The sequence below is a fragment of the Sceloporus undulatus genome, chromosome 4 (assembly GCF_019175285.1).
Source record: "Sceloporus undulatus isolate JIND9_A2432 ecotype Alabama chromosome 4, SceUnd_v1.1, whole genome shotgun sequence".
In the NCBI taxonomy this organism is placed as follows: Eukaryota; Metazoa; Chordata; class Lepidosauria; order Squamata; family Phrynosomatidae; genus Sceloporus; species Sceloporus undulatus.
In genome coordinates this window covers 45,017,358-45,042,571 of record NC_056525.1, presented here as the reverse complement: position 1 = coordinate 45,042,571, position 25,214 = coordinate 45,017,358, and the positions used below count along the sequence as shown (strand labels likewise).

General features: G+C 40.1%; 1 protein-coding gene across 1 annotated transcript in view; it reads left to right on the top strand.

The window, feature by feature from the left end:
* The first annotated feature begins 1,757 nt into the window (after positions 1 to 1,757).
* Positions 1,758 to 25,214, top strand: part of MYBPH (myosin binding protein H) — a 38,522-nt gene continuing 15,065 nt past the window's right edge. The window contains exons 1-4 of the mRNA XM_042465952.1: positions 1,758 to 2,130; positions 3,936 to 4,070; positions 7,503 to 7,670; positions 24,529 to 24,617. Of these exons, the coding sequence (XP_042321886.1) occupies positions 1,923 to 2,130; positions 3,936 to 4,070; positions 7,503 to 7,670; positions 24,529 to 24,617 (600 nt within the window). The 5' untranslated portion in view covers positions 1,758 to 1,922. The remainder of the gene's footprint in view (positions 2,131 to 3,935; positions 4,071 to 7,502; positions 7,671 to 24,528; positions 24,618 to 25,214) is intronic.

The following is a 25,214-nucleotide window of genomic DNA, read 5'->3' as shown; positions in this document are numbered from 1 at the left end:
GAGGATTTGGTTTTGCTCAGTGGGGCTGGCCTGAGCTGCAGTCAGATAACTGAAGGGTTCACATATTTATTTATTTTTTACACTGCTTTTAGTCATGGATAAAGGAATGAAATTTGGGAGGCTGTCAGAGTGAAAACTGGAGAGGGCTTTTTAGCATGGGTTGCTCGTTACCTGCTTGGGTAACAAATCACACCTAGTAATATTCTCACTCCTACACAACCAACATGTTGGTTGTGGCAAGTATTTGGCCACATCCTCCATTTTCCTGGAATGTCCTCCATTTTGAACATGACTAAGAAGCATGAGTTTATATTGAAAGCAGTATTTTGAGCTTTTCTTTGGTCATGTCCTCCATGCTCCTGGAATATCCTCCACTTTGAAAATGACTAAAAAGCAGAGGGCTACATTGAAATGAATGTTTTGGGCTTTTCTTTGACCTCGATTCTTCTTGAATTTCCTCCATTTTGAGCATGACTGAGAAGCATGAATCTCTATTTCTATCAGTGTTTTCAGCTTTTCTTTTGGCATGCCCTCCATTTTTCTTGAAGCGTGACAAAGCACTTTATCACATGGGAGGCAAAGCACCCGCATCCTGTGAATAAATGGCAATTAAATCCTGAGAATATCCTGCAACAACGAGATTGTTTTCAGATGACTTTGCGTCACGTTGCCATTATCCTGGCATTATCTTGTGAATAAAGCGGCAAAATTGTGCCTTTTCATTCATGGGAAAATCCCAAGAATGAAAAGTGGCACGATTTTGCCGCTTTATTCATGGGATAATGCCAGGATAATGGTGACGTTGTCTGAAAACAATCCTGTTATTGTGGAATATTCACAGATTTGATTGCCATTTATTCATGGGATGCGGGGCACTTGCCTCCCATGTGATAAAGTCCTAAGAAGCAGGTGTTTTTATTTCTATATTTATTTTATTTCTTTATCACACTGGATGAATTCCTAGATTTAAAAGTAGAAAAAAACCTGCAAATGTGGGATGTTTTTCAGATGATGTTTGCCTGAAAGAGAAATAATGTGAAAATAATCTGAATGGAAAGTTGGCAAAAACCATTTCTTTTTACTTTTGGGAAATTCTGTTTTGGTTATTTTCAGGTTATTTCTCTTTCAAGCAAATGCGTCTTTAAACATCCTGTTTTCTGAATTTTAAAATCCTGTTTCTGCATGGGATTGAAGCAATGTGCCTTCATGTGATAAAGTCCTGTGAGTGAGTGTTTTTGACTTTTCCTTGGCCCTGCCCTCCATTTCTCTGGATGATCCTCCCTTCTGAGAATGCCTAAGAAGCATGCATTTCTGTTTCTGTCTTTTCTGGCCATCTCTCCCCTCCTGCCATGTCATGATAGCCCTGTTTAAACATTAGAAGGGCTGTCATATTGAGGATGGAGCAAGCTTGTTTCTGTTGTTCCACAGACTAGAAAAGCAAACAATGGATGCAAGCTCCAGGGAAAGAGATTCCATCTAAATATTAGGGGGAACTTTGGAGAGAAAGGGCTGTTCGAGAGGGGAACACGCTCCCTTGGAAGGCCTTTAAGCAGAGGCTGGATGGCCCTCTGTCCCAGGGGATGCTGGGCTAGAGAGTTCCTGCATGGCAGAGGGGGCTTGCAGCGGGGTGCCCCCCTGTCCTCCTTGGCGGTGCTGAGGGAGGCCACCGCTGCTGCTGCCGAGTCCCGAGGGAGGAGGGCTGGAGGGGGCGGCAGCTGCTGCTATTCCTGGCCTCCCCTCCCTCCCAGTCCCCAGGGATCATTCTCCAAGGCCCCGGGGCCAAGGAGGGGCGGGCGGCGGCAGGGAGCTATAAAGCCCGCTCCTCCTCCGCCTGGGGAAGAGCAGAGGAGCAGAAGGAAAGCACCCAGCCAGGCCAGGCTCTCTCTGCCCGTCCGCCCCCTCGGAGCCTTCCAGCGCCAGCCATGGCTGACCAAGAGGCGCCCGCTCCCTCCCAGCCCCAGGCGGCCCCAGCAGAAGCCGACCCGGCCCCAGACCCAGCCCCGGATCCCCAGCCCCAGCCCCCGGCAGCAGCAGCAGCAGCAGCAGAAGCCCAGCCCGCCCCGTCGGGCCCCGAAGAGGCAGAGGCCCCCCCTGCTGCGCCTCCGGCCCCCAAGAAGAAGTCCAAAGAAGGTGAGCAAGGAAGGAAGGATGGAGCAGGGGGACCAGACATGTGCTCCATCTCTACCTTCTGTCCAGGAGGCATCCCAAAATGTCCTCCCTTTTGACCAGAGGGACTCCTTTTCCAGGACATGTCCTCCATTTCCATCCTCTGTTTTGTGCATGACTAAGAAGCATGCATTGACATTGATATGCCTGGGTTGTTGTTTTCCCCCAGCTGTTATGTGGCCCTGTCCTCCATTTTCCTTGGCTGCCCTCCACTTGGGGGGCCTTGCCTTCCTTGGTGGGGAGGAGGACATCTGGTCACCCTGGGAAGGAAGGAAGGAGGGAGGGAGGCAAAGAAGTGGAAGAAAGGAGGGCGGCATCGTCACTGGAGAAATAACTTGGTTTGTCACCACTTTAACGGCTCTGGCTCAAGGCTATGGAATTCTGGGAGTTGGAGTTTCTTGTGGGCCCAGAGTGGAGCATTCAAAGTGATATTATCCCATGAATAACTCACAACAATCCTGCATTTGCGCTAATGGTTTTCACACGACATCAAAATGAAACATGATTAAAGTGCCATTATCCTGTGAATAACCAGGCAAGAAACAGCAGCAAATCATTCACAGGATTTTCCTGTGAATGACTTTTTGCTGTTTATTCCCTGGTTATTCCCTGGTTATTCCTGGGATAATGGCTCTTGTGTTAATCTAATTTTAATCCTGTTTTAATGTCAATTGCACAGTTTTCACAGGTTAATCACTGTTTCCACATCTTTCCCTGTGTGATAAACTCCTTAGAGGGCTATAAGGATTACGGTTTAGATACTTTTGGATATTACTGTACTTTGCTAAGTTAGTTGTTGTGAAGTTGTTCTCCTTTTAAAAGAAGTGTTAGCACACCAAGCAGCCAAGCCCTATGCATTGGTGTGTCCATGTGTCCAGCCATAACCCTCACCTCCAGCACCAGCATGTTCAGTTGACCCAGTGAAAAAGTTTCTATCTTCATCACATTGTATACATGTAGCTGCTTCCATTCAGTAGGACACTGAGATTCCCACTGACACAGATGTTCGTAAGGAGTTTATCAGATAAGGGAAATTGGAAGTATAATCTAATGGCAATCCAAACTCAATCATGGGGTTTAATGTTATTGCGTGAGAGGTGATCACATGCAATTTTGGGCAATGGCAAGGTATTTTAGGGTAATGGGAAGTCAGTTTGAACGCAATTCGCATTCACATAAACTCACTGAAGTAGCGAATTCACGTGAATGTGTTCTGGCCCCACTTTCTTTTCATTCAAAATTAAGAGAAATTCCTCCCGTGTGATAAACTCCTAAGTGTTTCTAGCTGAATGTGCGTAGGGACTCTTTTAGTAAGTTTAGAGTGTTGATGTTAGGATGCAGGCACACTTGCCTTGGGGATAGGATTTGGTTGAACAGCTCCATTTGTTGCGGAGATTCTCAATAAAGATTAACTTTGTCTGAAATGGGAGTTTGCCTAGCTGTCGTGAAATCTAAAATACAGCTTATGTGAACAAACTCAGGTGTGAGTGAACACACTTATGCTGTTACAGCCAGCACTATTTTCAATTGTTTTAGCTGGTTTTAAATTGTTTGGTTTTAAGTGATAAATGCTTTAAATTATATTTGATCTTTTAAATTGTTGCTATTGTTACGTGTCTTAAACTGTTTTTATCCTACACTGCCCTGAGATCTTAGGATACCAGGCAGAATACACTTGTTTCAATAAATAAATAATAAATATATGATAAGAATGGGAGTAGTGAGGGATGGAAAATGCCTTATTAATGTCTTTGCATTTCTGGTGGCAGGAGCTCCCGGTGCCCCGGTGAATCTGAAAATGGATGATGTGAATAATGATTCTGTGACTCTGACATGGGATGCACCAGAGAATGTGGGTCCTTCTGGCCTGGATGGATATGTAGTGGAGTACTGCAAAGATGGAAGTAGGATTGGGTTTTACTCTCTTGTAAGCATGAAAAGCTGCATGTGCCAAAGTGGGAAAAAGCATAGTATGGATTGCTTCTCCCCTTACACACACACACACACACACACACACACACACCTCGGTTGAGTCTCCCTTATCCAGAATTCCAAAATATTCCAAAATTGTCCACATTTGTGGCTGAGATAGTGCCTCCTTTGCTTTCTCATGGTTCAATATAAACAAACTTTGTTTAATGCACAAAATTATTAAAAAATAGTTTGTATAAAATGACTTCCAGACTATGTGCATAAGGTGTATGTGAAAAGAATTTCATGTTTAGTCTTGGGCCCCATTTCCAAGATATTTAATTGTTTGTTGTTGGTGTGTGACTTCAAGTCATTCAAGCCTTCAAGTCTTATGGCGACCCTATCATGGGGTTGTCTTGGTAATATTTGTTCAGAGGAGATTTGCCACTGCCTTCTCTTGAGGCTGAGAGCATGTGACTTGCCCAAGGTCACCCAGTGGGTTTCATGGCTGATCTGAGAATCAAACCCAGGTTTCTAGAGTCATAGTCCAGCACTCAAACCACAACACCGTGCTGGCTCTCAGATATCTAATTACATATATGCAAATACAGTATTCCAAAATCTGAAAAACTCCAAAATTCACTCTTCTGCTCCCAAGCATTTTGGATAAGGTAGACCCAACCTATAATGTTGTTACTGTGTGCCTTCAAGTCATTTCCAACTAAGGCAAACTTATCTTGTGGTTCTCTGAGGCTGAGAGTGGGTAACTCACATGCGGTCACCCAGTGGGTTTCCATGGCTCTCGATTTCCAGAGCTTTAGTCGAACACTCAAACCACTGCACCTCTCTTTTGATCTCTCTCTCTCTCTCTCTCTATACATATATATATATATATAGTATAAATATTTGTAGCTATCATATGGATTTGTGAGTGTATCAGATGGCTTTCATGTGTAGTGTTCATTGAAACCTGGAAAACTACTAAGCAGATGTGCAGAGATGATTACATGTCTATTTCTGTTAGCAAATAATCTTTTCGTTCCTTACCAACAGTTTATGTAGCTCTTTTTTTCAAGTTCAGTTTATAGAGGAAGACTCAATTCAATCATTCAGGTTTCTGGAGAAAACTGAAGTAGGCTTTGAAAGCAAGAAAATATTTGCTATCTGTCCTCTGCTTTTAAGATGAGTGGGGAACTTGAGGCATTGCAGACATTGCTGGATTCCAAACTCTACTCAGCCCCGGGCAGCATAGCTAATGTCAGGAATGATGTAGGCTGTGGTCCAACAGCATTTGGAGGTCTACAGGTTATCTGTGGCTGTTGTAAAAGCTCTGAGGTGTGAAAATGTTCCACAAATGTAGCCTCCCCTTAGGTGTTTTTGTCCAACTGCTGAGCAACAGAACTTGTACACTGACATAGGAAGTACAACATGTGCTAGGGAATTATTCAGAGAAGAGTAGCAACTTCCCAACTAGGAAATGACAGTCTTCGTTCTTATATATAGTAACAGGAAAGTAAGAGAAGTAATTTTCCAAACTTCTAGCAGAGGCAGTTTTCTAAGCTATCCAAATTGTGAAGTGGGACTGGAAAAGGAATGGTTCATTCTGTTCACAGTCTAGATCAGCAGTGGGAATTGTGCCCCCCCCCAGGCCCCAGTTGTTGTTGGACTGCGACTTCTAGTAGCCCTAGCCAACATAGCCAATGAGTGTTGCAGTTTTAACAGCATCTGGAAGTCTACATGATACCCACCTCCAGTCTAGAATTTTCCTAGCTTGAATCTCTTGTAAAAGGTGAAAGATTTATACGATCTGAAGAAAAACCGGAGTCAGTGTAAATGCTAATCTGTAAAGGAATGTCCCTCCTGAAAAAATTTATTCAGTGCATCAGAAATTATAGAAAGAAGAGTACAGCAAAACTTGACATTAAAAAAAATAGTTGTGAAGGTTGTAAAAACTAATTTTTAAAACCTGGATAACATTAGCATTCAGGGCTCAAAGCAACTGGTAGTTCCAACTGGAACAGACTCATTGCATTTGTGGACCTTATATAGGGGATCACTTAGCAATTTTGTTTTAATTCAGGGGGTCTACTTTAATTAACTATTGGATTTAAGCCTAAAGTTGTAAGCAATTTGCTTTATAATCAGTTTAGATAATATTATAGCCAGAGTAGGTGGTGTGGGTTTTCTTTGCAAGATCGGTTTTGCATCATGAACATGCTATAATTAAAATAAATAATGAGTGAAATCTGCTAAATTCCTCTGTAATTGTTAACATCCCTATTGATGTTAATATGAACAATTCTGTAACTCATTTTCACATTGAAAACTTAACAAGTTTAAGTGATTGGATTATGTGGGGTGTCTGGTGAGCTACAGCTGGTTGTATAAAATCTCATAAATAAATTGCTTTGGGTTTAATGTTTTCTTGCTTGTATTCCAAATTGTTTGTTAAATATTTAATTGGACCCAGCTTCGACTTGCATAAATGAATGATCATGTATTTATTACATCCCAATTGTTGTTGAAGGTTGCATTTCTGCAGCCTGATAACATTGCTTCAAAGCTATCTGAATCAAATTAGACATTTCTTTTCTTGTGGTTGACCTTGAACCATTTGCTGCTTGCATAGTACAGAAACTGACAAAAAATGGTCCATGGAGAAACATGTCAATATTGACATAATGATGTTCAGTTCCAATATAGCTAGACAGAATGTAGGAATGAAGTTACATTTTTAATACTTTTAACACACTTTTAACACTTAAATTAGGGTGGAAATCTTAGGTTTGATTAGAAGCGAGGAATGGTTTTGTGATTAAACAACCCAAATGTACATATGTTCACTTGGTAATAAGTCCTACTGTTCAATGGCTTTTAATCTGAAGTATGTTTACTTAGTGATCCTGAGCCACTGTGGAGCACTGGTTTGAGCATTGGACTAGACTCTGGGAGACCAGGATTTGAATCTTCACTTTGCTATGGAAATCAGCTAGGTGACCTTGGGCAAATTACTTGCTCTCAGCCTCAGAGGAGGGCAACAACAAACTTCTTCTGATCAAATATTGTCAAGAAAACCCTATGGTAGGTTCACCTTGGGCTTGCTATATGTATGAATTGCCTTAAAGGCACACAGTAACATTTGGGTAAGATTGCAACTTTGTTCTCTTCTTTCCACAAAAAACAAGGTAAACTCTTTAAACTAGACTCCCCCAACTTGGTACCCTTCAAATATGGTTGGACTATGTGTCCCAGCTAGCATAGACTCGTTCTTATGGAGGACACTAGGCTCGGGGAAGTGGTTGAAATATGTTAATGTTTCTGAATAGATTCTTTGTTGCCCATTGAATTGGTTTTTCCCATCATTCTTTATTATAGAGGTGAGTATAATAAATATTTCCTTTATTTGTCACCTATTTTTGCTCTAGCTACAGATTGGGTGGCTGCCAACAACAAACCCTTCCTTTCTACTCGTTATGTAATCCGCAATCTAACATCTGGAGATAAACTTCACATTCGGGTGGCATCAGTGAAGGGCGATGGTATAAGTGATCCAGCAGTCCTGGAACAGCCTGTCCTTGTCAGAGAAATTCTTGGTATGTATTGTCAGTATATAAAATCCTAACAGAACATGTACAATAGCACTGATTATTCAAAAAGGAAAGAGATCCTATCCTCATAAAATTCCTTAAATCATCTTAAAACTAGTTCAGAACGTAGAAAAAGCCTAGTTTTTTAGCCTAGTGTTCCCAGAATCCCCCAATCTGCATGGTCATTGATCATGCTTGCTGAGGTGTACACTTTTCTGTATGTTATAATTGAAAAATTAACTTTTCCAAGCTATAATAGTCTTAAATGGCCAGACTTTATGTTGCTTTGAAGTCTGTTGTAGATCTTCTGATTTGTTTTTTTTTAACTGAAATGCAGCTGCAGAAGGTTGCCAGTATCCTTAGAACAGTAGTTTGGTGAGAAGGAGTGTTTCCTGATCAAAATCCCTCTCCTAGCTTTTGTGTATCCCATGGGGAGAGATGTTCATTTTTCTCATGGAGCTGCATGGGCCATAGTTTTGACTGGGAAAATGGTATGCTGTCTTTACTCTGTGTAATAGAGAATTGATTTTGTGTGAATTCTCATTTTGCCTAACTTTCCTTTGCACAACTAAAACTTCCCTTTATTCTTCCTCCTTTTTTTTTTTTGCTTTTTAAGAAGTGCTTCATTTCTGATTTTCATAGTTACAAGTGTTGCCTACAATAATCGAACTAGTTTATGAAGTCAAACAATATTTGTGTGAACTTGTTTTAGTGGAATCACTAGTCTTATATCCTTATGCCTAAGTAATGAAACAAGGCCTGGGATATTCCTTTTTTCCCAAGTAATGAGTATAGAGGTTCCTCCATTGCTCATTGCAGGGTGGAACAGTCACTCACACCAAAAAGCTGACCTCTAGATTTTGCTGTTAATTGTTTCTTTGGACCAAAATCAAAGCCACATGGAACAAGCACAATTCATCCAGAGGACAAATATAACTCACAGCAGCTATTACAGGTTGAGTCTCCCTTATTTTGGAATTCTGAAATCAGAAATATTCCCAAATTGTCCACATGGGTGGCTGAGACAGTGACACCTTTGGTTTCTTATGGTTCAGTGTATACACACTTTGTTTTATGCACAAAATTATTTAAAAAAACATTACCTTCAGGCTATGTGTATAAGGTGTATATGAAAAATAAATGAACTGCATGAGACTTGGGTCCCATTGCCAAGATATCTCATTATGTATATGCAAATATTCCAAAATTTGAAAAACTCCAAAATCCAAGACACTTCTGCTCCCTTCAATAAGGGAGACATGACCTGTAGACAATTTCCAAGTGTGCAAGAAATTATTCCAATTATTTCCAAGAGTGCACAGTTATATAGCCTAGAGCAATACTGCTTCTTGGTCTTTTATGGCTTGGGTCTAAAGTGTCTCTCTGTATGAACCTGACCAAATTTTAACATCTTCTAGAAAGAGCTTTCTGCCCATCCCACTATAATTGCAGGTATGGTTAGTGAAGACACATGGAAAAGCCTTCATTGTGGCTGCTCCCACAATGTGGCACTTCCTCTCATTATTTGATCTCTTTTGACCAGCAGGCAAAGAGTTGCTTGTGTTTTTGTTTTTTTACTAAGCAGACCTTCAGTCTTTAACTGGGTTTGGCAGAGGGGTTCTTCTGTGGGTTATGTTGCATGTTTATGTTTTAAATGTATTGTAAAATGTTTTCAAAATATTTTAATGTGGTTGTTTATTAAATTATTTTTAAAGTTTTGTAACATATACTTTTTAAACTATATTCTGTTTGGATATTCAGAATATATTTGGATATTTTTATGATGTATTAATTTTTATTGATTTTGTGAACCGCTTTGATCACCTCAGAAAAGCGGTATAAAAATAAAGCATATTATTATTATTATTATTATTCCACCACTCTCTGAGGGGAGGGTGTTCTACAGCTTTTACCATCAGAAAGTTCTTCCTAATATTTAGGAGGAATCGCTTTTCCTGTAGCTTGAACCCATTGCTCCGTGTCCTAATTTCTGGAGCAGCAGAAAACAACCTTATTCCACTATAACATCCCTCCAAATATTTAAACATGGCTATAATGTCACCTCTTAACCTTCTTTTTTCCAGGCTAAACATATCCAGCTCCCTAGGCCACTCCTCACAGGGCATGGTTTCTAGATCTTTAACGGTTATTAACACTTTCAGAAATCTTCTCAGAGTGCTGTAAGCCTGTTGGAGAAGCTGTGTGTTCGATGTTGATTTGATTTTGGTTTAAAACAAGACTTAGGAGAAAAGAAAGTAAGTTTTAGAGAGCTAGAGGCAACTGCAGGTAGTGGCATCGCTGCCTGGGGTGTCACCTGGTGCAGGATGCAGGGCATCTGAGGGGTGGGCCAAAAGGATACTGGCCATCTCACTGTCATGTGCCACTCTGCACATGAGAAGAACAGCATGTGGTAGGGTTGGGGCTGGGTATGCTCTCTTGCTGCTGCATGCTGCATCAAGGCGATGGCACTGAGGTGGGGGGGCTACCGTGTTTCACCCCTTTTCTATGGTGTCACCTGGTGTGATCTATATCCCCAGCACCTCTCTAGTGATGCCACTGACTGCAGGCCCAGTTGGTTTCAGGAGGATCTTTTAAAACCCTTTTTAAAGGAGCAGAAACTTTAATGATAACACATTATTAGTACAGTATATAGTAAAAAGTTGTAGTGAGTTGTTTTAAAAAGAAAAAGTTGTTACTGTAGCGAGCCCAAAACCCAAGGATTTGGAAAATGAGTTTCACAAGAAATAATGGGTTCCTTATTTGGACTGATGATCCAAGCAGCATTTAAATAGGTGTAGGCTGATAAAAATGTAATTAACATTGTGAAGTTCTCTTTAATAAATAAAAAGATAAATGGATGCTTCTACTGCATTTCTAGCACAATGAACATGCAAGGCAAATACACATCTCAGATATCATGGCCAATGTTACAGCAATATTCTTCTCATAGGGCCATTATAGCCATTGTTGGAAATTTATGTTTAGTCCAGCATAAGAGTAAATCTGTCCTTCAGAATAATAGTGCAATCCTATACTTGCCTACTCTGAAGTAATTGTGCTTATTTTAGCAGTGCTTACTTCCAGTTTAGCATATTCACAATTACAGCTATATTGATGCCTTTGCGAATAAGGTTTATACCATATTACTTTTTACTCAGAGCATATTATTGATGTATATTTTAAAAATACAACAAAGCACACTATAAATGAGTTGTAATGATTACAGTCTAGAATAGAAAAGTTACCACAAATGTTACAACATGTTAAAATTGTACTACCTATTCCAAACATTATTTTGAAAAGACTGCTTCTCTATAAAAATATTTGTAGTTCCTTCCCAAACTTTCATTAATCATTTAGAGATCTAGAGAATTTCAGATGTTTTTTCAAAGGCAGGTAATAATCCCCCCCCTGCAATATTTAACATTGCTATCATTTTATTTTGGTGTCCTCCAACTCAACCAGTTTTTTAATTGTCCCAGTAAAATTATGCTAGGATCCAAAGTAAAACGATAGTCTGTCATTTAAAGAACAACCCCCACCCCCAAAAGCACACTACATTTCTTTCTTCCAAAATAGAGAAGTATATTGGATTATTTTTAAATGACTTACAAATGGTGACAGAGAATATAAAGAAAAGACTGATAGTTCTTCAGATTTCATGGTAATTTCCCATGTTCTTACTTCAGCATTTTTTAACCTACAACCAGAGGTGTATGTTACATCTCTGGACAAGGATGTTTTTAACCCCAAATGCCCTCGTGACTGTGATGTTAATTACGCTGAAGCTGCAGGTTTTCCAAGCAAAGAGGCACCTATGCTTGTATAGAGTAATAAGTGATGGCTTGTCCACATGGTAATTTACCCAGAGTTCATCCCAGGTTTACTGTATCCTGGTTACATGATGCAGGGCCAAAACCCTGAATCATGTCCAGACTATCTTCATGATGTGCACACTCAGTTTAGGGCTTCTTCCCCTTACCCGCCGTTAAATAACTTGCCATATGCGGTGAGTTCAGTGACAGTGGTGACTGTCTTTTCACGTGCAGTCCCTGTTCATAGCCCAGAGTCCAGTGCTGGACTGAGGTCAGAGCAAGATGCACAGCTGGCTGCCTTGTTCTCATCTCAATTATGGCACCAGGCAACAAATGGGGACTTTATGGGAAAGCAGCTTTTTCTTGTCCCTGGGGAAAATCTGCAAGGTAAGGAGGGAATTTGGAAGGAATTTGAGGCCAGAATACTCCACGGCAGACCGTAGAATTCTGGCAAGTGTAGATGAGTCCTGCGAGAAGGAACACTAGAGAGCATGCCTGCCCTTTTGTTTCACCTCTCTGTTTAATCTATGTACTCAAATATTTTTGCTGCCTGCAGAAGTCACTTTCGCCTTCTCTCAAAATTTACTTAGTCTTTTGTCTAGAAGGGAGCATCCACAAGGCTGTCAGCTCAGGATGAATGCTAGACAAACACACAAACATGAGAGTCAGCTTTATCGGCTCTTCTACTGAAGTTTAGGTTATCTTCTCTTGTCTTTCTCCTTTCCTATCCCAAGATGGATTTCCTGAAACAATAAATGTGAGGGTTTTTTTTCTTTTTTTAGTTTTGAAGATCATCCTGAGTATTTTCTCCTGTTTCTACCAGAAATTCATATTGCACTTGCTTTGCTGCACTATGCTTGTTATAGATACTGAATTTTCCCACAGCAGACACCATTAACAGTGTGGATGACAGGACACCAGGCCAAGCTAAAGTTAGTAGTGATCAGGTATACCACATAAGCAAATTTGTTTCTGGAAATAAATCCTGTGCAAATACATCACCAAAGCTTTCCCACATACATGCATGCATGTGTGTTCACACCCCGCCCCACATAAACACACACAGCAAAAGCAGCCCAAACTGAAATTCCTGGGCACAATAATAAGCACATTGCACTCTATTTTCTCCTAGTTTACCAGGAGGTGTAATTGATCAGAGTACTGTTGTATGTTTTCAAACATATATGGGAATTTTGCAGGTTGGAATCAGAAAAAAAGGGAATGCTGTAAGATAAAATGTTAACAAGACCAGCTTTTTCCACTGCTGCATGTTGCCTCCATCCTTAACAACTGCTACTGGTGCACCACATAATTTAAACAGTTTGACACCATAACTCTATCCTACAGAATCCTGGGATTTATAGTTTGGTTAGGCACTAGAGCTCTCTACCAGACCAGGCTAAATACCTCAAAGGACTACACATTACATGATTCTATAGAACAGAGTCATGGGAGTTCCAGTGTGGCCACTCCCCTAGTCTTCTTTTCTTCTGGTCACCTATTTTTATTCACTTCCTTTCAAACTATAACAAAGGTCTGTATGAGCAAAATTCTATGTGAATTTGAACTCATCAGTACCCTCCTCTGAGGACTGCTTCCATATGATCTAATAAGGTATTTTGTATAGAGTGCTTAAACCTTGTATAGTTTGGATAGAGGGATCATGACTCAGACTAACCTAATTTCCACTGTGAAGAGGAATTATTTTTAGACAAACCTGTCGATGGAAAATGATGAAAGCTGATGACGGGCATAGTTCTCCATCAGTCACCTTGTAAGTGGGTTTTCCAGTTGAAGCAGCACTGCCAGGAGTCATAGAAGAAGTGGAATCATCAGCACATCTGCTACTGGTTTATGGGCAGTACCTTTTAACCTGGGTCTAGATGAGTCTAATGTAGGATCACATTTAAAGTACTGGCAGTACTTCACTGGCATTTCTTCTGTCAGAGCTGAGCAGAATGTCCTAATTCTGGGCGGATTCATACAGCTTTGCTATAGTTGACAGCTTGTATCTGAAGATGGCTCCAAATATATTTGTTTATTAACAGATATATTTATTTATTCACTGTTTTACTGTGAGAGAGTTTAGTTTCAATCTTATATTCTCATGAAAATCACAATTTTGACACTGAACCATGTTATAAAATGCATGCGATAGACATTTTGACACTGAAACCCCAATTAAGTCACAAGAAGCAAACAAGGTAAGAGTGCAGACTGTAATGAATGGTCCTGCCCTGTGAGAATTCCAGTTTAAGTGCAAAAGCTCTGTTATTCTGGAGGCATTAAAAGATGAGCATCAGAAGATATCCTGTATACTACAAAGAGTCTACCTTGTTGACTAACCTTGCTACCAAACCATTAAATTTACCACATTCAGTAATTAGTGTTTGACAAAATGTTGTCTTCTCAGAATGCTGTGTAGTCTTTCTTTTAAATTTATCAAAGAAAGTTCATCTCCCTTTGCAGTTTTTAGGGAATTAAATTCTAATTAGGCTTGAGAAAACGATGCTATGGTTACACAGTGGCATATGGCAATAGACTTTCAACCGAGGCGATCCAACTTTTACAAGTATTAAACGTAGACCAGAACGAGGTACTGTATTTAAGTTGCTCTTGCATGTAATTCTAACTGGTTAATGAGGTTGTTTTATGTATATACTTTAGGAAGCAAATTTCAGTCGAGTGCTTGTGTTCCTTTATTAAAACAAGCAACTAAAATTGCTATGGTTCCTTAGAGACTAATAGTTTATGTATACCTCCTCAGTTTTCTTTCATTTTCTAGTTGGTGTAGTATGACAGTACCAGATCTCATCTTAAGTACTCATTAGGCAGTCTTATTCAACCCACCATCTCTCCACTGCAACTTGTTATGCACACTATGGAAATGTTAGTACTGATATCTGAAGACCAATGTGAAGTTGCGTCCCAAGCAAGGAGAAAAGCAAGTAGGGGATCATACTGGGGCAGTTTGGAGCAGAAATGCAGCAATCAGGGGAATTGTTAAAACAATTTAGCCAGACCTTTATTCTGACCCTTCCTCTTTTAAATAGGAAAACCTTTGGGGGAGGGGAGAAGTTATACAATACCAATAAAGTGCCAGGGAAAGTGTTTAATCCTTTCCTCATTCGCGACTACTCTCGTTCAAGGGGTATTTCATAAGCAGTTTTTCCATTACCAGTGTTCCAAATATGTGTTTACCCTTACATTAGTATTGGGAGATGTAATTACTAATACAGTAGAGTCTCGGTTATCCAAGTTTCACTAATCTGACATTCCGTATTATCTGACCCTCCCGCCGGCGCTAGCATTCCCTCCAAAGGGAGCTCTCCGGCTCCCTTTGGAGAGAAAGGGGCTGAAACCCTGCTGGGCAGGCCGTCAAGGGAGGGACTCTGGCCTTGGCCCAGTCCCCTCCTCGGCGGCTTGCTTTCCCTCGGCTGGAAGGGAGCTCCACGGAGCTCCCTTCGAGCTGAGGGAAAACAGGACTCCCTTGGGACTGAAGGAGTCCAAACCGCGCTGAGGCGAGGCTTAGACTCCTTCAGCCCCAAGGGAGCCACTGTCCTCAATGGTGGTGCGTGTGCATGTGCACGCGCGCCGTCATTGGATTATCTGATATTTTCGGTCATCCGACAATCAGTCAGCCCCATTTATGTTGGATAATCAGGACTCTGCTGTAAGTCTTGCTTATTCCATTATTTGAATATCATCTCCATATATTGTAAAATAGATCAGTATTATTCCCATGTGTATATCTGTATATGTAGTTTAAATCAAAGTGGAGGGAGCAAAGTGGCCACTTGGCTACCAAAGAAGAGGAAGTGCATTATCAAAAGAGGATACAGAGCAGTGATGTATTCCTTTACCTCCTGGTCAATTGTCAAGTCTCTATCTACAAGTCTCAAGTTGAATCTCAAGTCCTTGCAAGATACTTTCAAGTTATGTTGGGGAGCCAAATTTAACAACAACAACAAAAAGACGTGGTGGTGGTGTGAGAGGGAAGGGTGGCATTTCAGTAACTAGAAAATCAAGATGACACACAAAGTCAGGTAAAAAAAATATAGGCAATTTATCAAGATTGCATTTTAGGAAAATGAGGTTTACTCAGCAGCTTGCCCTTGTTGCACACCAGATAAGCCATCTAAAGCTTTTTCCTAGGAGCAGCAAGCAGGATTCACCCCCATTGTGGGGCTTCCTGTACAGCAATTGCAAAGTTCCACTTTTGTTGTGTGACCTGTAGGCAAGATGCAATCAGATGGAAGCATTGCTTGAAAGGAAGAAAAACATTTTCTGTTCTGTAACATTTCTGGGTGGCCAGCAAGTCAGTCACTAAAAATATACAAGTTGTGAGTGGACTTGTGTCCGTGCATCATATATTGCCAAGTCAAGTACAAGTTGAGTCATTGAAGTGACTTGTGTCCAGCTTGAGTCCATGTCAGTTGACTCAAGTCTACATCATTGATATAGAGATGCGTAAGATTTTTCTATCCTACTTTTTGTTTGTATGTCATATTTAGATAGAGTGGGCATAATTTAAGCAGAAAAGCAAGACATTCAACTGGAGAATTGCACATGATGAGGGAATGGTATAGGCAAAAACAACATTGGTGGAGACATAGAACAGGCTATTCTTGAGCAAAACCAGACAACTCATTTGGAGAAAGTAATTAGGAAGGAAATGGACAGGACTGATAGCAAGAAGTGGTTGCAATCAAACTAATTCTGAACCCTTTGAATGCTTTTACTGTGTATGGATAGGGTTTTTAGTTAGAAAATTTATCCAGTTTTGCTTTAGTTTCAAGAAATCTAAATGTACTTTCAAATATCATTAGATGGGTCTTGGATTTGTCTAAAATAGAACAGCTGATGGTACAAAACTTAATCCATGTTTTGCATTCAGTTGGTGAATTACAGTGGCATAAATTGGATTTACAAGTGGATAAAGAAAGCCCCAGCTCTGAGTTTTCCTGACCTTGCCAGAGCTGTTGATAACAAGGAGTCTTGGACATCTCTCATTCCTAGTGTCATCTTAAGTGGGAGTTGATTTGATGACAATGATCAACAGTTGGACCTATGCCACCACAACTCACTCACTGCTGCAGGAGTCAGAATTCACTACTAACTATGCAGCACCCATAATCTTTTCTCAGTTGCAGCTGCCCAAATTCAACTATTTTTTGGTTGGAGGAAAGCAGGTGTAGTAGCAGACAACCATCCAGCTGTTGCTGCTTCTTCTTCCCATAGCAGGACATACAACTATGAAGTCATCTGCAGGGATTTCCAGAGGACCCTGCATCAAATAATTTCAGCCATCTTGTACTTTATAGATTACAGGAAAGCCTTTGATACTGATGTATAGGGTGACTTGAAGCTCTGTCATTCATAGGCTTACCATAAGTCAAAAGTGACTTGATGGAAATTAACAACATACAACAAAGAATAAAGTGATTTGGTGAGAAAAATGTCAAGGAAGAGATACAACAGTGTTCATAAAATATGCATGGCAAGAAGAAAGCATACAGAGATACATTGTTTTTTCTCAGTAGCAGAACTGGTGGGAGAGGCAAAACTGAAAAAAGGAATTGCTTCTTCACATAATACGTAGTTAAATTGACTACCACTAGATGTAGCGATGGCAGGGACGTAGCCAGGATTTTAGGAAGGGGGGGTCCAGACTAAGTGCCACCATTATAATGGAGCTAGGGCATGACGGCGCAGCAGCACGCACCATTCATTTTTCTAATGGAAGGGGGGGGAGACCCCAAGGACCCCCCCCGGCTACGTCCCTGGCGATGGCCACCAACATGGATGGTTCTGCATGGGGACTAGTTAAATTTACAAAGATTATGGTAGTCTAGTTGTGAAGGCTGTATAGTACCTCTTCTTATCAGAAGCAGTATGCCTTAGAAAAACAGTTGCTGGACAACAATGGTAGCAGGATGCCATTACTGTACATCTTGGCCTGTGTCAGAGTTTTCTGTAGGAAACTGAAGAGAGTGTAGAACTAGATGCTATTGGTCTGCTTTAATGTGTGTGAGAGGGGTGTTCTTATGTTCTTAGTGACTGGTCCCAGGTGAGCTTGCAGATTTAATGGCTGATTTATGACTATACATTGTCTTATAATAAACACATTTAAAAATGTGCCTAGTGTTGCCTTTTTATTACTTTAAAAGATGTGCCCAAACAGTAATCCTGCAGATTTTCCATCAGAAATATACCCTAAGTGCTATTTTGTCTCTGAAGATGGTGTTTGCTGTAGTGAGGATTGAAACCAAGCCTGCTTGTATTAAAACTAGTATTCTAGCCATTACACCACAATAGGATCAACATAGGATGTATATTTTGTACAGAGCCAGTGTGGCATAGTGCTTTGAGTGCTGGACTCTGAGAAGACATGGTTTGAACCCCACTCAGCCATGGCAACCCACTGGGTGACCTTAGGCAAATCATATTATTTCACCCTCTGTGGGGCAAAGACAACCCCCCCCCCGTCTGAACAAACCATGTCTTAAAAATCCCTTAGAGTTACCACATAACAAGTAACTTTAGTAAACATGATAACTTTAATAATCAAGGTATACCTCTCTGCATATAAGGATATGAACATTTCCATAGAAATGAATTCTTTTCCTTAGTGTTCGGTTTCTTTATACTGATGAGTGTAAGTGCCAGGAAGGGATTCTGGAACCAGCTGGATGACTGATTGAAGAGGTTGTTTCATTTGTTGGCAGGGCCATTTGGGTCTATCCAATGCTCAAGTATATCATGTACATTGCTGGCCCTTTATGTGCTTGGCTGATACAGTATCTTTCAGCTTGGTTTTAATGCTGGGTCCTCCTTTGCTTGATCATGTCTGGAATGTAAGCTGCTGCACGTTTAAGCCTTAGGGGGACACATGGCTCTTCTATTAAACCTTAACATAATTCCTTTGCCACTAAGGGAACTGCTTACAAATACAGCATGCTAGGGTTACATTGCTATTTTGATGCCAGTGAAGGTGATGACAAGTGATTTGCATCTTGCACAATGTTTCCACAGGGAACATATAAAAAGATGCTTCCAGAATGAGCAGTTGCCTACTTTGTCTTCTTAGCAGAGGAACTCAGAGTAAAACCTAGATATTTCAGAAAGCCAAGGTTGAAAGAAAGGCTGTTGCAAAACATGTTTTCCAAAAGTATGATAGAAACACTATGTTATAGTAAAACATTATGGTTTAGGATGAATGTTGACACTCACTTTACTGTGTGCTGATTTACTACAGGAAAAGTGCACCTGCATAAAGGCCTGTATTGTCTGTTCATGTTGCCAAATTAAATAACAATGGATAAATAATAAGATGTAATTCTTCTACATGTCTTTGAACAACAGTAGCTTGAGGACCAGGGTGAATCAGGATAGAGGTAGCTCAAAACGAGTTTATTTCATTTACTTGATCATAAGCTTTAGTAGTTAAAATAAAACTATACGGAAAGAGTAGTCAGTTCTGTTTCCTGGGTTGAACATCCCACAAGAAAGTGCCATTTCAGAAACATCCCAAACTATTTTCCTCTCTTCCCCAGCTCAGGGGTTAATGCCAACAGTGGGCATAGTAGCAGCATTACAGTTTGAAGTGGGTGCTTAAAACTTCCCTGCCAAGTTAATTACCCTTAATGACCTGATATACTGTCATTTGGGAGGACCATCACCTCCCAAAAATAGTATTTTATGGTGAACTCGCTACGGGTCAGCGTAAGAGGGGCGCCCCAAAGAAGAGATACAAAGACTCCCTGAAACAACATCTCAGGCTTGGCCAAATTGATCACCAACAATGGTCTGCCCTGGCCTCGCATTGGGAGGCATGGAGACGCACTATCCACGATGCTGCAGCCTTTTTTGAAAGCTCACGCCAAACAAATCTTGAAGAGAAATGACAACGCAGAAAGAACCGCAACCCGGAAACATCACCCAAGGAGACTTTCCGCTGTGCTTTCTGCAACCGGACCTGTTTATCCCGGATTGGCCTTTTTAGTCACCAACGCGCTTGTACAAAGCGCGGGATGAGTCCTTCCTGAATCTTCGTTTGTGAAGCAAAGCCAGAGAGATACTATCATTCTAATTTACTGTGGGAATTGAAAAATGGTTAGTGGATGCTAGGGCCAGAAGATCTCATTCCCCAATGGATATCATGAATAATGAAGCAGTCTTTTGTCCCATAGATTGGAGACAATCAGGAATCCCCCCCCCCCCCCAGTGATGGGAAAGTGCATAGCTTTCCCACTAAATCTATGCAGCTTGCCCAGAAAATGGTTGATTCCTGGAAATCTCACAGCTTTCTCTGGGGATTGTGCAGCCTTCCCTGAAAGCAATAGGTTTTAGTATTGAATTTTTCCATGCTGCCATGTGTGTGTTTTGTATGAGATTGCTGCCTCCTTCCTTCCTTCCTTCCTTCCTTCCTTCCTTCCAAGCCAGTGTGGCTTAGTGGTTTGAGCTTTGGACTATGACTCTGGAGACCAGGGTTTGAATGCTGGCTCAGCCATGGAAACCCACTGGGTGACCTTGGGAAAGTCACACAGTCTCAGCCTCAAAAGATGGCAATGGCAAACCCATTCTAAAGAAACCTGCCAAGAAAACCCCCTTAGGGTTGCCATAAATCAGAAAAGGCTTGAAGGTACACAACACATGCACTGCTTTTTATGCAGAAAACAGCAATGTTGCACAACAAAAATATTTCACAAAACTCAGTTATGTCCATGTGCCTATCTCTTGTGCAATATTTTTGTTGCACAACATTGCTCTTTTCCATGTAGCATTTTATGTATAAAAAAACAGCAGTGCTGCTCAAGAAAAAATGTGCAGAAGACAGCAATGTTGCACCATAAAAGCATGTGTCTATTTTTTGTGTGTGTGCAGTGTTGCTGGATTTTATGCAGCATTTTTGTTTTGCAACATTGCTCTTTCTATGTAAAATAAAAAATCAATTTTGTATAACATATGTTTGCAGCATCCAGCAATGTTTTACAACAAAACCACTTGTAGCGGCAACTTCAGTCAAACAAAGCTTTTTTTTCTGCTGCATAATATTTGGGTTGTGCTACTTCCAGACTGACAAAGGCTGCAGACACAATGTTGAACCCTTTACTGTGTTGTTTGTATAGGGGTATAGTATAGTATGTATGCAATTTATTCAATAAATTCAGGGCACTTTCCCCAAGTACATAGTGAAAAACAATGTAAGAGGGTAGAGGGGGTGTCTGATGTAAAGGCGGGGGGGGGGGGGTTCTGTGCATAGTATGAAGACATTTGAGTATTTTTCCTGCAAATCTAGTTTCTCACACTCTTGTGTAGTTCTCAGAGTGTGCAGTTGATGTTTTACTGGGAACAACAACAAAAAATACTGCAATTTGCAGGAACTATCAATGTGCCATTTTTCTTCCTGTGTAAATTTCTTGAGAAGGTGGGAAGTTCAAGTTTGACCCCAATCAGGAAATGGACAAATTTCCATTTCATCCCTGATGGATAGCTACTGTGGCCAGATAAACCCACAATTAGAGCCAAAATAGATGTCGACAGCATTGTGGTTAAGTTAGATATTAATGCTGTGCTAGGGCTCTTGAATCCTGGCAGCTGCCGAAGGGTGCTGATGTCAACCCTGATATTAACACAAATTGAAACTGAAGCCACCAGTATGTGCATAATAAATTTTTGTCCTGTATAGGTAACAAAGTTATCCAAATAATTAAGAGTTATGACTACAGTGAGTAGTTCCTTGGATTCTGCCTTTTATTGACTGTGGAGGCAGAACACTTAACACAGTTCTACACTTTCACACAGAGTCCCCTTTATTCCTTACACCTCTAAGAGCTATCATTCTGTCAGAGCAAGTAGCCTTCCCACTGGTGTATCTTTTTACACCATCTGTCTGTTAATAGTTCCTATGGCCAATTCATCACTTAGTGTCCAGCTGTCTGTTGACAAGCCTCTCCATATTTAGCCAGGCTGGTCTTTGGATGGTGAATGTACAGTTCACAGTAGAGCTGTATTTGAAGCCTTACCACTTGGTAAAACCTGCCAGAGCTTCCACTCCATACCCTTCACATTCCCAGCATGAGTTCCACACCATGAAAAAAGTGTCAGAGTAAGATTCTATGGAGTGCTTTTCCTCCAGATAAGTAAAACAGATTACAAGCAGCTCTCCGCATCCACAGATTCTGCATCCACAGATTCAACCACCCACAGCTTGAGATATATATATCTCCAAAACATAAACCTTGATTTTACCATTTTATATAAGGGACATTATTTTACTATGTCATTGCATATAATGGGACTTGAGCATTCATGGATTTTGCTGTCTATAGGGGGTCCTGGAACCAAACCCCAGCTGATACCAAGGTTCCAGTGTATATACTTAACTTCCATGGATATCTGCCTGTCAAGAAGCTGGGACAACAGTTGGAGGAGTCCTGTGGACTGCTTCCAGGCAAAAGTTTCCACAGGTGGTGCTCACTCCAGAAACTTCTTCCACTCCCTTTTTATATCTGGCAAATGTGATCTCCCAAAAGAATAAGGGGTTCACAAAATCAAAATGTATTAGACATTGTTTTGCTCTAGCCAAATAGAAAACAACTACATGTTGCATCACTTCCAGTGTTTCATTTGTAAAGATAAATTTACTCTGGGTATTCCAGCTAGAGCAATATTTTTGATCTTACAAGTTAGACAAGAAATCGTCTTCATCCATTTTCACAAAACAGGTATATAAACAATACGATACATCCTTTGAGATATAGAACTGTCAACAATTCAGTACTGTAAGGCACACAAGGTTTCTTATGACTTTTACCAAGTTATTTCCTGAAGTTTCATCAAAGTAAATATTTTTTGCTATGAAACTCTAGTCATATCATTCAAGTCTTATAACTATCTTGATAGATACCAAATACTAATGTACTATGTCTCTCTTTGAGAAGGGGAAAAGATTCCATTGAATTCATTCATATCCAATATTGTTTTAAACTCATTGTTAGCAGACAACATCATACATATTACCTCTTGAAAAATATTTGTAGAGAAATCAAAATTTTATTTATTTATTTATTTATTTTGCTGTTCCTAGTTTTATTTATTAATATATATCCAAGAAAGCTGGATTGAATTTGCTTGAAGCTGGGCATTGAAGCTGATCTTCAATGTGCATTTTTAAAAATGAAATTAATGCATTTATCTCAATAGTTTAATATTAATTTATCACATTTTAACCCTTCCTCTTTGCCAGTGAATTCAGCATGGCATACAAAGGGCTTCCCTTCCTTTTATTCTCATCACAGTCCATCAAAGGATGCTGGTTGGTCTTTGTGGGCCTATTTGGATCCAGAATATCATTTTTAAATAATTCACATATTGATCACCCCAGAGTGCCCCTAGATTATTGCCACTGTACAACATGTGTGTAGATTCTAATGTGGGTGGTGGTGGTGGTGGTAAAGTCTAGGTAGCTTTATATCCTGGACACAATGGTCTTGTGAGGCTCTTCTTTAGAAGGATGTGTGCATTACTTCAGTTGTGAGCCAAAATAACAGTCTTAACCCTTTCCCAGCAGCAGGAGGGTACTATAGTGAGAAGTATCAGCTGTGCTGAGCTTAATTTCATACACTAGCCAGCCCTGGTGATAATGGTGGACCTGTTTGCCACTTCCCCCATCACCTGCAACACTTAGAGGGATTATTTAGGGGGTCCTTGGACTGTTAATTTTCCGAACTCTTAAGATCCATATGTAGTGCATCACTGGTTCTATGAAAAAGGGTTATATTTATCTATCTCATATGTTCTTCAAAATTCCTTTTATTCTGTTTTTAAATCAACTTGTCAAAATTGTTACTTGAGTAAGAGAAGAAAATACCTAAATAGTCAATTTAACCAGGTACGATCAACATGCCAATGAAAGTCTCTGCAAATGCTGTCTTTGTTTTTTGAAGTTCATATTCATTGGTTTTTGCAGTAGTTTAATATAGTAATTCAGTTCCAAAAACGTATTGCAATAGTTTTTTGGGTTTCTGGGGCTATGTGGCCATGTTCTAGAAGAGTTTATTTCTGACCTTTTGCCAGCATCTGTGGGTGGCATCTGTATTGTGATAGTTTTGCAGTTAATGCTGAGAATCATTAGAAGCCAGCACAAACCTATTAGTTCATAAAACAGCAGCACTATGTGGTTTACGTACATTATTAGTGCTAATAGTTTCCACCTGTCAGTCATGGAGAAAAAAATAAACAAAAAGAAAGTTAAGTTATAGTGTTGTCTGTTAAGCTGCAATTTGTTGTCGGATCCATAAAACTGGTTATTACTTAAGTCTTCCAAGTCTGATTACATGTTATTTTTTTTCTTTACTAAATGATAGTTTTTATTTGCTTTAGCAAACTTCATTTTTCTGACAGCCTTTTTCTAACAATCATATTCAGTGTAGCTTTTCGTTCAGCAAAAGTGATGAATAAACAAGCCTTTTGAAATCTCAACTGCAGCTTTGAAAGGTTACTTTTTTGTCGCATAGCTCCTACAAACACCTAGCCCTCATGGACAATGGACATGCTGACTGAGGGATTCTAATCTCCCAAAAGTAATTTTTCTAAGCTCAGATAATAAATCATCATTGTTAATAACTTTCAAATAAAATGTGTTAGCCTGATTTAGACTATTAATTTATCACATTTTAACCCCTCCTCTTCGCCAGTGGTTAAAGTGTGGTTAAAGTGTCATTTAATTATGGAAGAGAGGTAGAGAGATGACTTTTTAGCTTTGGCAAGCACTCATTCCTGTCTGTTTTTTTTTTCCAGTTTGTAGTGGAAACACTTATCAGTTTCTGCCTTTTATCTCTCTAGGTTGTGTTCATGGTTCCTTGAACCATGAACCATGGTGCTGGTTCCTTTGAGTCTTCTTGAATAGAAAGAGACTAAAAAAATGAGATATCTGGTGAAATTCAGTTGAGAGATTACCCTGTAGATATCTTAGTGGACCACAATACAGTTCTGTGATAGCAATAACTGGTACTAGTTTAATGGTTTAATTTTGCTTTGTCCAGAGCATCCCAAGATCCGACTGCCCCGCCACTTGCGAGAATTGTACATGAAGATTGTGGGAGAAGTGGTGAACCTGATGATTCCTTTTCGGGTACATGGATCATGATTTCTATGTAATGTTGCCTTTTCTTTCTTGTCTGAGGGAAGGCTCTATGAAAGTGGTTCAAGAACCTAACAATAGTTGGGGAGGCAAAGTGGCAGCTGCAAAGGATAGTAAACTCTGAGGTGTGTTTCACTGGGCAGGTTTCAGCGACTTAACCATAGTTGGATTATACTAACTCTAGTCTGTTTTAACTGTCACATGGATTCAAACAGAGCTTTAATGGGTTAAAATGCCCAGAATTCCTAAGCAAGAATATCTAGTTGGGTAAAATTGAGTGTAAAATGTTGGGGGAAATTGTATATAAAAATAAATACAAATATTCATAGTTGTTGTTTTTTAAAGTGCAGCTTCATGTGAAAATTGGATGGATCAGACTTATGATTCAGTAACAGGGCACACAAACATTAACTTTTGGACTACAGCTGACAGAATCCCCCAGCCCTCAGCCAATATAGCCATTTAAAAGGAGTTGTATAAATATCACATTTTGTCAGCAGTAGAACAAAGTTCAGCACTGGTCAGGCAGACTGGAGGATTCTGGAAGCTGTAGTCCAAAAAAGTTATGTTTCCAGGCAGGGGTTATTG